At 32.4% G+C, this 15,291-nt stretch overlaps 1 protein-coding gene across 1 annotated transcript in view; it reads left to right on the forward strand.

The window, feature by feature from the left end:
* The window catches only part of LOC129741952 (6-phosphofructo-2-kinase/fructose-2,6-bisphosphatase-like), a 93,431-nt gene extending 83,291 nt beyond the window's left edge, over positions 1 to 10,140 (forward strand). Inside the window, exons 2-7 of the mRNA XM_055733783.1 lie at positions 662 to 741; positions 804 to 1,187; positions 1,254 to 1,394; positions 1,459 to 1,786; positions 1,860 to 1,987; positions 9,070 to 10,140. Coding sequence (XP_055589758.1) covers positions 662 to 741; positions 804 to 1,187; positions 1,254 to 1,394; positions 1,459 to 1,786; positions 1,860 to 1,987; positions 9,070 to 9,171 — 1,163 coding nt within the window. The 3' untranslated portion in view covers positions 9,172 to 10,140. The remainder of the gene's footprint in view (positions 1 to 661; positions 742 to 803; positions 1,188 to 1,253; positions 1,395 to 1,458; positions 1,787 to 1,859; positions 1,988 to 9,069) is intronic.
* The last annotated feature ends 5,151 nt before the right edge of the window (positions 10,141 to 15,291 follow it).

Raw genomic sequence — 15,291 nt, forward strand, 5'->3', positions numbered from 1 at the left:
GTCCCATTCGGCCTATTATATTATTCGGCCGGACATCCTTCGGCCTATAAACCCATTCGACTTAGCGACCTTCGGCCTAACATATTTCGGCCGAATGTCCGAGCTCCGAGAATTCCTGTTCTGAATCACTAATTTGTCTTTAAAATGTATGCTATTTGATCAATACGTGAGCGGTCTAATGATTGGACTTCAATCACATATAAGAGACATGGTTTTATTTCTTTTTCAAATCAGCTACAATTATATAGCCAAATCAATCGAGCATCGGTCTATTTTAGCAATCGGTAGCTGAAAATCCCTGTGTTCATCCCTAGTCGACACTCGGCAACTTCACTGCGATTTCGGTTGCTGAGATTTGTTTACGTTTACATTTGATGAAATGCACGTCTTAAGTCTCCGACAAGTATGAGAGACCTTTAGCAACCAAGATGTAAAAATAAACAAGTTAAGATAATAATGCTGGTTGACAAAATTGTGAGATCTTATCACATATCAGTGGTACAAGGATTTTCGCTCAAAATTGTTTGTTGAAAAGTTTTATTTAATGTTTCGTGGGCTAAGATGAAATATGAATGATAATTTTTTTATAACTTTCATCTTAATCGAAAATCTTACAAAAATAAAAATTTTTACACCTATTTTAATCTTCTATCTTCAACAGTTTTCAACGTAGAAAGCAATGCCACGTCGGACACGCTCCGTGAAATCTCCCTTTTCTTCAAAGAAAGCAACAATGTAGCGGTAAGACTTTGATCAAACGTAATCAATAGTTCTATCACATACTGAAATCTATCCTTTCGCAGATCATCGATGGCATGCATCTGACGCGCCAATCGCGACAAATACTGTCGTCGTTTTGCAGCGAAAAGCTGTACCATCATCTGTTGATCGAATTCAGCTGCAATGAGAAATGTTTGCGGGAAAACGTCGAGGACACGGTTCGCTTCTACGCCCAGAAGGATCAGAACGTGGACTGGCAACGGCGCATCTGGGACAACAACAAGCTGCACACGCCCCATTTTGAGCCTTGTACTGCGCTCGAAGGACCTCTGATTACGGTGAACAATTCCGAGGACAGCATGTGCCACTCGGTGACGGCCCGCGGTGTTCGAGGGGCCATTCAGACGGCGATTCTTGGAGTTCTGGCCAGCCCGGTGATACGACAGCAGACGTTCTACTTCAGTAGAGTAAGGAGAATTTTTCGATCTTAAATCTTTGATCTGTAAAAAATGAAACCTCCTTACACATTTCAGCATGGAGAGTCCGAGTACAATGTCTTGGGACGAATCGGCGGCGATGCAGATCTATCGCCACGTGGTATGAAGTACGCAGAGCGGTTGGCTCGACAACTGGGAGGTCCCGGATCAGCTCCAGATTGTCCCAAACCAAAATTGGTATGATACCATTCTTTTTGGTAAATTGGACTTGCTAAAATGCGTCTTTTCCCTCCTTCTTCAGATCTGGACCTCGGAGTTGCGGCGCACGATCCGCACGGTGCAGAATATCCCGGGGCCACGTACGGCCATCAAGGATCTGAACGAAATCGATGCCGGCATCTGCGAGGGCCTGACGTACGAGGAAATTCAGGAGCGCTTCCCGCAGGAGTTTGCCTGGCGCGACCAGGACAAGTTCAAGTACCGTTATCCGCACGGTGAATCCTACCTCGATCTGCTGCAACGGGTTGATAGCGTTGTGCAGGCACTGCTAGTTAATACAGACGTTCTGGTCGTGTCCCACCAGGCCGTCCTCCGATGCATTATGGCGTACTTCAAGGGTACCAAACCAAGTGAGTTTCCACAGTCAGAAGTCACGGAGAAAATGATGAATGTCTAAACGTTTGTTATCGATTTTTTTTTTAGCTGATGTTCCATATATTAATGTACCTCTGCATACGTTGCTTATCGTGCGTTCGTATGGTTACGATTTTGAGGTCGAAACAGTTCCTCTGAAGGTGGAGTGTGTTGATACGTATCGTATCCAACCCAAGGTAAGTCGGTATACACATAGTTCTATATCCAAAACATTATTTTAGTTCCTCAAGAAACTAAGAAGGTTTGAAACTTTCTTTCTTTCTTATAAAAAAAACGTTGAGGTTTGTGTTAATAACTTTCAGTTTATAATAAACTTATCGTAGTAAAAGGCCTCATTCGATGATGAAATCTTTATTATACGAGATGATGAAAACTTTATTATACGTCCGTCACGATTTGAACGAAGTTTTTCTGGAATGATACTTCGGTGAACGTGTTAATTATGAAGTCTTTTGTTTAATTTTCCTAAGAACTGTATTCTTGCAGAAAATTCCGAACTTCAGACTGTAGTGACGTCTAAATATTTATTTGGGATGACTTCATTTTCGCCAAAACTATTCAAAGTTTTTTTAAATTGATAAGAATGAATTCAACCATTTTTCCACATGACAGAGTCACAAAACGAATGAGATGTTTTTTTCGGCTGATAGATGTTATAGCTTTCCTATGTCGCTTAAAAACATCATCAAGGAACTTTTTCCAATGGTAAATGGATAAGTGGAATAATTTTAGATAATGACATCGTCAAATGAAACAAGTCAAGCTGTAGCTCTATAATTCTGTTGATATCAACGAGTTGAAATCGCTGTTAGATTCTAGGGCAGTAAATGCTCATGGTGCCCCGATTAAGGGTGCTTATACTGCCCCAGTGGGGGTTCTCATTATGCCCCTAAATTTCAGCCTTTGGCAAACAAATTTGAAATGCATTTTTAAACGTTTTTATCTATTTTTTCAAGTTTAAGCCCATAAGAAAATAGACTTTTTTAGTGTCTGAACACGAAACAATGAAGTAACTCACAAATTATAGCTGTTTTCTGTGATAAATTAGCGTCCTTCTTAAGGTGGCCATTATGCCATTATCTACCCTATGAGGGGTTTTCAACAATTAGGATCGTTGCTATAGCGCTTCGGAAAAAATATGTAGAGATCCTCAGAAAAAACTCTAGGTACATTTGAAGTGATAAAAGAATTGAACATAAGAAGAAAATGTTAAAGGTGTTGAAAAAACAGCGAAAAGCATTTGACACTACTTCTTTGGTTAAGTTTAGCATGTGATCAAGCTTTAAAAAAACTGCTAATCAGAACAGATGGGTGTTTTTTTTATAAAATCTAGAAAAATCTTTGCCGTCCTTAGCATTTTGTTGAATTGTTTACAACAAACCTAGTGAAGTATTCGCCTGTAAGCTGCTCGGTATTTTTTCTGTGTCAATATGACATAATAAGGATAACATTCCTGACTGTCTTTCAAACGAAAATTGACTCTTTCAATCAATATCCAATTGAATTTATTTTCGACCAAAACCAGCAAACAAATGTAGACTGTGCGCGAAAAAAGGCGAGACAGTGGACAGTGCTAATTTACTTCACAAAATTTAAGTTCTTGTAAACATTGTAAACTTTTTTAACAAGAGGAAGAATTACCATGTCGGTTAAAATCCTCTCTAAATAAACAAATTAGAATAAGAATTAGAAAGAGTGGAATTCCGGGCCTAATTAAGCCTTCAGGGGCCTGAGGCAATTTTTCTGGCGGAAGCTCAGCATTTTTTTCCATTTTTTTTAAATAAAGGTAAAAGTTAGTTGTAGCAGTTTGCTAATGGGGATTCTTAGAAATTTAAAAAAATACATGTGTTTTTAAGTCATAAAAATGAATCAAATTATGACTTAAAAACACATTTTTTTTAATTGAAAAGAATTTTTTTCGAGACAATAAAACCATATTTCAAAGCTACATAACTCTGTTATTTTTCAACGGAAATCATAAAATTGCACATCGAACACATTCAAATGTTATCAGCTTTGCAAATAGAATATTCCAAAATTTTTTAGTAATGACCTTTAACATGAAAATTATAAATAAGCTTCAAATGCTGTCTAAAAGTACCGTCTGGATCATCAAAATATTCTGCAAAAAAATTATATTTAGTCCAATATATGATGCAACTTTCATCTGAAGACACCAAAGTGGGCCAACAACTGATTTAAGAGTTGTGACAGAAACAATGGCAATAAAATGCACGGCCTGCTGCTGTCTCGTAAATGTTGTTGTAGCAGTTTGCCGAAAACCTTTGTTTATTGATTAACTGTAGAAAACAAGATAAACTTCTGTATAATACGGTTTCTTTAGAGCAAGTTCACTCGTGTTGGAAGAAAGTAGTAGAAATTTAGGCACTTGCAGCACATTTTGAAAATTTTACAATGAAAAACATTTTTCAAGATCTGCTGCTGTCAAATTTCTTTACGACACTGTTTCTATTTCAGTCGTATCTGATATAAATTCAGCTATTTTTGCTTGACAGCATGCATAAATAGACATAATGTTGTAAAGAAAATTGACGGCCCCAGATCTTGAAAAAAATTGAACATTGTAAAATTTTCAAAATGTGCTTGAAGTGTCAAAATTTATACCATTTTCTTCCAACACGAGTGAACTTGCTCTTATAGGATAAAGTTGTCATAATTTTTCCGGCACATATTCGGGCCGGGCAAATACTGGCTTTTTTAAACTGAAAACCTCGCAAAATCCGGACATTCGATTCCAAATTTTTCGACCAAAAGTTCCAGGAATAGCAACATCTAGGATTATTTTTAATAAAACACAAGTGAAAAAACAGACGAAACGTTTTTTATTAAAAACACATCATGAGATTTAGAATCGTATTTTAAGCTTTTAAAATATAATTTATATTTATTCAGATAAAACTTACACAAAATCTTGATCGTTGGAGTAAAAATTAAAAAAAATAAAACTAAATTATATAGTTTTTCGTTTAATTTTGCACATAAAGTAAATAAATCCGGGCAAATTCTGGGCATTTTCTCACGAAATCCATATAAAATCGAGGAATCAACCAGAGACTAACCGAAATATTTTGATAATTTCATGGACTTAATCCTTTAATTAGGCCCGTGCGAAGGATTTTTCCATGAGGGGGTTTTCGAAATTCAAATTTAACTAGAAATAATAAAAATCCTTAAATAAATAAGAAAATTGATTTCTAAAACCATTATTCTGCTAACGATCATCAAATAAACTCGAAAAAATAATAAATTTCATTGATACGATTTAAAATAAATCAGCATAAAAGTTTCAAATCGATGCTTCTTCTGGTAAGTCATAAACAAACTGTCCTTAAAGGTTTTTCTTATTCTGATCAATAAATTTGCTGAAAAATAAATTGAAAGCAGTCTGGTTTACAAATTTTAAATCAATATTTCTGGAACACCAGAAAAATAATACGAATTAAAATTTCGGATAAAACCAGAATTCAAAGCTTCGGACATAAGGTTCACTCCACAGAAATAAAATGCATAAAATATAAAACTATAATTGAAAAAAGTTTGAACCGTGTTCTAAAATATGTTTCAGATCAAATAAGTATAATTAACCATGATTAGATAATTGTTTGTTTTTAATCATCTTGATTAACTTTTTTTTCATCATATTCAATGGAAAGGTTGATCAAAAAATTTCTTTAAAAATATGAATTACAATAAATATTTAATTGAAATGTGATTTCTCGATTGGGAAAAAGGTTATATCCATTTGTAAATTAAGAGAATTTATTTACAACACATATTTGACGATTGATTTTTGTTTTGATATAAAGAAATTTCTTCTTCTTCTTTAATTTTAATTCAAGTAATCAAAGTCAAAGATTTTTTTTTCTATATTCATATTCTCCTAATTCTAAAAGCTAAAAAGCTCATTTTTTAAGTTGACAGTAATAACTTTAAATATTTGTGTGTTCAATTTTTCATTAAAGGATTATATTGATTGATTGATAAAAAAAACTGATAAAAATTTGAATAAGGAAATTCTAAGTTTTGTTGTAAAAATTGAAATCACAAAGCAAGTACCAATTGGGTTAACTGAGCCTGTTAAAATTTAACTTTCATGTTGCTACTTCAAATCACTTTTCGAAATTTTCAAAGATATAGAAAAAAAACATGATCGATTTAAAAAAAAGATTCAAAATAATAAAAATAAGAGAAATGTCCATGGTTTTCTTATCAAAAATATAAATTTATAGGATTCCAAAAAGATTATGTTTTCTGAACAAAAAAATTTAGATTTTAAGTACAAAAACATTATTATTTTAAAAAAAATAAAAAATCTGAATATTAGGACCATAAACTTTGGTGAATTTTTTTTAAAAATCAATACCAAATATGGAGATAAAAAAATCACACAAAACCAAAACACATGATACATGGAAAACGAAAAACTGATTCTTAATTTGATTAATATAAGTTTTATCAAGTTTATCTGACCTAACACAATAAAAATTAAAAATGGTTCAATTTTATTTGCAAATTTGTTGAAGACGGCAAAGCGATTTCACTTTTGCTATAAAAAAAATCGAAAATTCAATTTGGTTGAATATTATTTTATAAATCTGCCTCAATTCGTATTTTACAGAACGAGACATAGAATATCTACAAGAAAAAACTTCTATTACTTTTTTCGTAGAAGTCATAAAAACTTGCGATTTACGGGAAATTTGATCATTTATATAACCTTTTTTTCCGAAATTTTTATAATGTTTAACAGTTTTCGCAAAAAAGTTCTGAAATAATCTAAATGATTTTTACAAACTTTTAAAAGTGATTTAAAAAAAATAATAGAAAAAAACTAATTTGGATTCAGGGCACCTAAATTAATCTTAATAAGCTCATAATTTTTGGCATCCCGAAAAAATGTGAATTTCGTTGACTTGTATAACTTATTAAAACCCTTTTGAATGTGTAGTTGAGCATTTAGAAGAACTAGAATCACAAAATAAAATTATGACCAAAATTGGGGGTTTGAAAAATATTTTAATTCAGCATAAAATTTATAAAGACATAAACTATTTTATTTATACTCAAAGTGATAAGCTATGAAGTAATAGATATTACGTTTAAGACGCCTGTTACATGGCTCCTAGCTTGTTGATGTGTGAAATAAATGTTTTGTTGAACGAATTTTGAATTTAAAATGGTTAGTTAAGAACTCAGAACTTATATATTTAAATACACTTCTTAAAGAAAACCCATTCAAAAGAAGATGTAGAATTTTTGAATGTAAAAATTTGAGTTTAAAAACTACAGTTTGGTGGATTGGCGAATCCCAATTTACAATTCATAGATTCAATATAGTGTCGTAAATTGAAATGTCTTAGGCTTAAAGGGATTTAGGAATTCAATTTTCTAACTTGTTTGTTAACACTTATTTTTAAATAACTTTATGGATCAAATTATTTCCTAGTACTACGATAGATTTATTTTTTGTACTGCAAATTTTACTTGGAAAAAATTTTCAAGAATCAAATTTATTTTGAAAAAAAAATAGTTTTTGGAAAATCGTTGTTATTTCTTCAAATTTCAAAATTCTAACAAATGTTTTAATCTCAATCACTCACAAACATCTTTTTGCACCTTATGAACAATGTTAGGAAGAAATTTGGAAAATAGTATCGAAATAAATCTACAATTTCTAAAATTATTTTTTAACTTTGATGGGCCATAACCACAGAAAAAACTGTAATTTGACAGAATTTCGAGCAAATTTTCATCTCAGAACCTGTATCACAGAACATAGAACTTTGAAATATTCACAGCATTTTAAAATTGTGAATGGATTTCGAAAAAAAAAAATGTTTTTGGCCAATATAAAATATGGATTTTTTTACTTTGAATTAATTAGTATGATAAGATTGGTCAATTTAATTGATTTTACCAAATGTAAATGTAAAAAAGACCCAATTTAACGTGAATTTTCAATGAAAATGAAGAAAATAACATTACAGAAATCCATCACAGAATTTTTTGGATAAAATCACAGAAAGTTAGATTTTTTTTCAAAAACACAGATTTTTTTCTGGCAACCTTGGCCATAACTCTTAAAAGACTATAGAAGTGATGGCTTTAAACCTGTTTAGTTGTGTTATTCGAATTAAAACGTTAATATTTCATTGGCTCAATAACTGCTGTTCTCATTTAAAAAAGTCATGCATTAAGGGAATGCATCAGACATTTGGAGTTCTGCTTCAGAAATACAATTAACCAATTTAGCTTAAATAAAATCAACGAAATACAATTCAAAATTAAATTGGATATAACTTTTCAGAATAGAAATTAAAAAAAAAATAGGTAAATAAAAATTCTTCACTGGAAATTTTACACGAAATTTGAGTAAGTTTGTATAAAGATTCTGTATTTAAAATAAGTTCTGCTTAAGAAATACAATTAACCAATTTAGCTAAAATAAAATCTACGAAATACAATTAAAAATTAATTTGGATATAACTTTTCAAAATGGAAATAAAAAAATAGGGTAATGAAAATTCTTCACTGGATATTTTACACGAAATTTGAGTAAGTTTGTATAAAGATTCTGAATCTAAAATAATATAATAAAATGAAACAAGTTTTTTTAGCAAAATTTATAATCGTAGGGAAAAATCACAATTCAGATTTAAAAGATCGATTAAAATTTCAAATGCAAGTAAAAAAATCAAATATTTGACACAAATTGAACGTACAATACAAGAAGATATTTTTCTCTTTCATTAAAACTCGAAAAAATAACATTGCAATTTAGCACAACTAACATTTTGGTGAAATTTTGCCAGATACTAGAATGTACTTTTTTACATGATCTCAGTGAAATTTTAAGACGAAAACATGGAACTTTAAAAAATTTCACCTAATCATTTGAGGCAATCTCAATTTTCCCTATTTTTACTAAAATAGCCTTATCCTTCTTCCCTCTGTACTCAGAATGTTCAAAACTCAATGAATGAAGAGTTTATAAGTTAAACAGACTTTTTGTGATAGTTGAGTTATTTTTTGAAAGATGGATTCTATACCGATAGTGACAAGATAGATTTGTTCAGGGCAGGGTAAATGACAACATTTTCCTCATTGAATGTAGGAAATTGCTTATATTTCGCAAACAAAACTATAAACATGAAAATCATCAATCAAAAAACTCATTCTTAGTAATTATAATAAATCGTTCTTCTTTTATTTTTGTTTTCTCCAAACCAACAACCAGAACTGCTCGACGACGCGTACGACCGCCGATGCTCTCACAACAGTTCCGGCTCACTTCGATGCCCCGCTGACGCAACAAAAAATGCCTACTACGATCAGCTAAATCAGGATTCAGAAATTTTACACAATATTCAGGTAGCAGCTTAAATCAGCGAAAAACAAACTAACAAACAAACAAACTAATGGGCAATTCAACTGCAGCTTCCCAGCTACAAATGTAGGACTTAGAGAAGAAGCACATCATTATTGAGAAACAAATTTTGAGAAAAACGATACAGTATAGAAAAAAATGGCGCCCTCTAGAGAGAAGTTATTTGAAACGCGCTTGCATGCTTGTGCAATGAGTTTTTATTATTGCAAAACAATCTAGGACGCAAACCAAGCTGAGAGAGAAAGCAGGTGAAAGCTTGCTGTGGTAAATGTTTAGAATAATTAATTAAACAAAAACAATTATTGAAAAATACTAATACTGTTCAAATGTCCCGTTCTTCCAACATAACTCAAAACAACAAAAAGTAAACAAAAAGTTCGTACAAATTATGACAAGTTGGCTGTCGAATTGGCACTGTTCTTTGATTCTTAGAATGAGAAGTCAACAAAATAGTTTATCAAAACGAACAGATCAGGAATCTTTTAAACGAAACTTTTCTCTTCACCGTTTCTTCATTATTAATTTCATTTACGAACGTTAATTTGTTTCAATAAGTCTATCAAATCAGTAAATTGTGAATTAATCATATGAAACTTATGGACAAGGAGATGCATTTTAATATACACAAATTTATTTAATAGTGAAGTAAAGCTTTAAACATTCAACAAGCTCGTTGATTATATAACAAATAAATAACAAGATTAAAAAAAAATGAAAAAAAGGAAAACACACAGACACACGTAGAAAGAAAGCACTTGTCAAGCAGAGAGTTACAGTTTATATTCTTAGTTAAGTAATGTTGATCAAGTCTCGTAGAGTGTGAACACACAGCGTCACACAAGAAATGATAGAAAGTGAATAATCTTAACCCAAGTCAGTGAAACGGAAAAACCCGTTTGAAAAAAATATAGCAAAAAAAAAAACAACAAAAGTTTGAAATGTTAAATCCATCTTACAGTGATTTTTCGGCTTCCGCAAGTCGACTGAAACATATCCATAGTCCGAGAATTGAGATTTCAAGTTAGTTTTTGGAAATAAGACAGGTGTTCTAAATTAACCTTGTTCCGAGGGGCCTAGAGTTTAAGATCTGATTTTGGGGTTTGGTCGTCAGCAAAATTGTTGGATGTATTAAATTCTTCAATATCAAAATCACAGAAACTTCCTTCATAATTTGATATAACACTTTTTTACTAAATTTTTGTCAAAGTTTTTCTCTACCTTACTTTATCATTGACTTCAGGACCACTCGGGGTGCGGTAAAATAAAATTTGTCCTACAAAGCCTGACGAAAAATGTGTTACTGCTCTATTTTCAATGATCACTATGCCTTCTCCACCATCAGACGAAAAGTAAAATGAATCCGTCAATATCAAGTGGAAGTTTTTCATCGACTAAGATGGTTCTAGGTGGATCTAATTCTGGATCTCATGCCCATTTAACTTTGATGCGTGCATTTTTGCTTGTTTAGTGATGCTATTTCCGGAACTTTTGGATGCATTAGTGTGATGCAGTCGGTGCGTTCTTTTGTCGTTTGGACATGAGCATAGATGATTCATTCGATTTCAACTTAGTATTACTTAATGTTCGATTGGAATTCTGGCTATTTCGATCTGTAACTATTCGCCACTTAATCAGTTTGGCTTCTGACAGAAACAAATAAAAGTCTTTACAGACAAGTAATAGAAAATTTATTCTTCTGTTCAAAATTCAAAATAAATTGATTCTGAAATTCTGATATATTTTTGGGAAAATTGATAATGTTTTTATGATGCTTCGGAATTCATGATACAATTGTATAGATACAAAATAAAAACCTCAAAGTTATAAATGGGTTATTTCAAACAAAACAATGAATAGATTCTTGATCGGAAACCTTCTATAAAACACTTCAAAAACAAGTAGGTAGATTGGTAAATTATTTTTATATGTGATAACTTTATTAAAAATTCGACATTAGATGAGTATAGTCATCATAAAAATTGCAAATTCTGGATTCTGAATCCTTAACTCTGACATGAAATCTGATCTGTAGACTCGGAAGTCTGGATTGTGTTCCTCGAACTCTGGGTCCGGTAATCTGGATACTGCGTTTTGGACTCTTGACTCTGGATTTTAAGCTCAGAACTTTCGACTAAGACATTGTACTTTAGAATTTGGACCCATAACTCGTGATTCTTAATTCTCAATATCAGGACTCTGGACTCTGAACTCTGAATACTGGACTCGGGGCTCTGTATTTCGTAGTCTGGATTCGAAATTCTGTACTGGACATCTTGACTCTAAGGCTGTAGGCTTGAAGCTCTGGACTCTAGACTCTGAATATTGAAATCTGACTTCTGATGTTTACATCACATTCTGCCACTCTGACTATGAACTCTGAACTCTAGTCTTCTTATTTAGCCCATTTAATTCTGTACTTTAACCTTGGACTCCTAACTCGTAACTCTGAACTGTGGATTCTGGATTCTCAAATCAGTATTCTGGACTCTGAACTCTGATCTCAGAACTTGTGAATTGTCGACTCGGGGTCTTGGCTCTGTAATCTGGATCCTGGACTCTGGACTTAAAACTCTGAACTCAAAACTCTAGAACTCTGTACTTTCAACTTTGAACTTTGGACCTTCTCCTCAAGAATTGGACTCTGCACTCTAGATTTAAGATTTATAACTCGTGACTAAAAAAACTGCACCCTGAATCTGGATTCTGGACACAGACATTAAAAATCTGGATTTGAATCCATGAATAATGAACTCTGGATTCGAAGCTCTGGACACTTTGGCTATGGGTACAGGGCTCTGAACTCTAAACTTTAGATTCTGCAAGAACTAAAGATTATGGGCGCAAAATCTGAATTCTGGACTATGGACTCGGCATTCTATACTCTGGGATCTGGAGTCAGGCTCTGATGTTATCTGATTCTCTTGTGTGCAATTGAGGACTCAATTTTGACTTGAATCTTGTTTTGAAACTTGCAAGAAACAATAAAAACATAAACCATTACTATTACCATAAAGATTACCACCAAACCTTAGGGTATTTTGGAACATCGAATGTATTAGCGGTTAGTTAACGACAAATGCATCAATTTCTCAAAAATTAATAAAACATTGGGGTTTTTTCTGCGAGTTACGTGACATGGTTCATGAAATTTCCTATCTTCGTCCTTACTAATCGCTCCATGAAAAACCTATCGCAGCAATTTTTAACCTAAAATCAACTTTCTGGGACTCATGTTTTAGAAGTCGAATAAATATTAAACTGGTTAACATGTCCTTTGGAGAAATTTTATTTTTCGAGATAACACCAGAATTCAACGTTTTATACATTTTTAAGTCATTTTGTTGGCAAAAATTTTTCGAGTTTACCGATTTCCTTTGGTCTCTCTTTAGGTTATTTTTTATGGTAAAAATATCAAAACTTTCAGCGCTTTGAGCAGGGTGGCCACAGAACCGCAAATTCGAAATCGCACCGGGAAAACTTAGAAAAAAACCGGCAATACACACCCATAACCGGGAAAACTTACAAAAGGAAACCAAAAATTAGTTTTGGTTCCAAGATTAGGGATTCAACCAAAATTCAAAATTATTATTTAAATTTCTATGTAAAAGTTCAATATTTGAAAAACGTGTGGTAAGAAAATCATATGTTTTGAAATTTAAAAATACTCTGATCTCCCTTCAACTACCGATTACCTGTTTGAAAAAAAAACACTCTATTTTCACCGGAACCAAGAAATTAAAACTGTCTCGAAGAATGAGATAAGAAATTCAAAAAGTCACTCAAAATTTGTTCAGGTATCGCATGTCATTGCAATCATTAAAAAAAACTATCAATCATCTAAAAACAAGGGAATTAAAGTTAAATTTTTAAATCTGAACTCTTTATTGCAAACTTAATTGCAACTTCTCCCAGCCTGAATGGCTGATGAGGACTAAGGATGCTTTATCTATCCGGAAATGTAAAAAACCGAATATAATATTTTCCAGTGAATGTGTATAACTCAAGAGTTAAACACCAGACCAAAAAATTGCCTCAGCCATAGCCTCAAATTTTAATTTGCTGATAGCCTCACCAAAGCTGCTAGGTACGTCACTAAAATCAGTATTTGCTTGTTTTAAAGTAATTATAAAATTTCAGAATTGATTAAATTTTTTCACTATCAACAGCTAAGCGTTTGAATTCATTACAGGGCGTCCCTAAATGGATAAAGATAAGCCATATTTTGCTAATGTATTTTCAAGGTGAATTTAAAACATCTGAAATATATTTTCATGTATTGCTTGGTAGATTAAAAATGAGTTGTTTCTTAATAACGAATGCAAAATCATTCACTGTTACAAACAAGTAAATTAATGTTATGTCTATATTAAGTCTATGTTGACTTTAAAAATAATCGCCTACATGCTCTGATTTTTTTAAACATATTCAAAAAATTCGCCACATAGTTTAAAGTTGTTATTTCGTTCAGAAAAATTATGCGATTAATTTTAATCTAATAGAAATCTACGGGAAAGTTAGAACTCATGAACAAGAAATATTTAAAGAAGGTAGTGCCAATGCAACTCTGTTCTAGTATTGGTACAGACTGTGTCTTCACAATCACGAAAAATCTGTTAATGTACTATGAAATTTGGCTTTTTTGTTGATAATTCAAAAAATAAGCTAAAAATTTTCCACTTTTGAAACTTGTAAATTTAGAAGAATTCTTGCTCTTCAAGATCGGTACAAAAAAAATGATTTTTGGGTAATTTTTGAATAAAATAGACCATCGAAGTTCGAAAAAATGGTGGATTTTTCCTACCCAAATTTACAAAACTTTAAAATTATTTCAAAGTTTTCCATGAAAATGTTCAAGTCAGTGCAATATATGATCCATATTACAATAAAGTAATCAAAACATTTTTTTATACAAAACCAAGATCATTTATCGGCATTTTAGTAAATTTGGAGATAAAAAGGGGAAATGGGACTCTTTTACATGCTTTTGTATAACTCGACTGATGAACTAACCAAGCAAATGGAATCAAATTTGGCATGGGATTGAAATATTTCTATTATTATTTGAAACCATTCCTTTCTTGCAGTAGGAGCATATTTAGGATTTACGATATATGAAGGAAGAAGGAGGTCTCAAAATGGACAAAATTTGACATGGAACATTATTTTGACATGGTTCTATGATTATTCGAGACACCACCCTTCTTCCAATAAATAATGAGGATGAGGGGATGATGGCCCAAAAAAATTTTTGTTTGTTCTCAATTTATGTTGACGAAACCAACAAATGGAATAAAGTATGGCATGGGAAGGTATTTGAGCACAAGATATGTTTCTACGATTGTTATAGATCCTCACGCCTTGCAGTGTGGAGAGGGTAGGAAAGGAAGGGATTCATATTGGATTAAACTTGATATGAGAGGGTTTTTGGACGCCGACTTCATTCCAGCAGGGGGAGGGGATTGGAAGGACAGGAGGGCTTCCTTACCAGTTTTTTTTTGCATAAATCGGGAACATATCAAACAATAGGGCCATATTTTATAAGAAAAGGTTGTTTGTGTATATAATTAGAGACCCTCCGTATACAGGGCGAAGTCGAGAAAAGAGAGGCTGGTTTTATTCATATTTTATTTGACATAATTTGAAAACTCTTATCAAACAAATGGAGCCAAATGTTAAATGTGACATTTTTCAGATATTCTAAATATTTCTAAGGTATAGTCCGAACTACAAATTCATGGATTCTGAAATCAGTGTTAGGAGTGTTGAAATAGTACAGTTTCGGGCTTGTGATATAGCTCAGTTGGCAAGTCTGTTGTCTCCTGAGCCGATGTCCGCGAGTTCGAGCCCAAGAGTAAACATCGAACACAGTTGTACCGGATAAGTTTTTCAATAACGATCCGCCAACTGCAACGTTGATAAAGTCGCGAATGCCATAAAGATGGTAAAACGACTATAATCGAAACAAAAAAAAAAAAGTACAGTTCAATTCGAGTTTCAACTGATTTAAACTGCAAAATTGTGAATTACAATTTCACTACGCTATGCAATTAAACACGAAATGTCTTCTAATGT

The sequence above is a fragment of the Uranotaenia lowii genome, chromosome 2, assembly GCF_029784155.1.
Source record: "Uranotaenia lowii strain MFRU-FL chromosome 2, ASM2978415v1, whole genome shotgun sequence".
NCBI lineage: Eukaryota > Metazoa > Arthropoda > Insecta > Diptera > Culicidae > Uranotaenia > Uranotaenia lowii.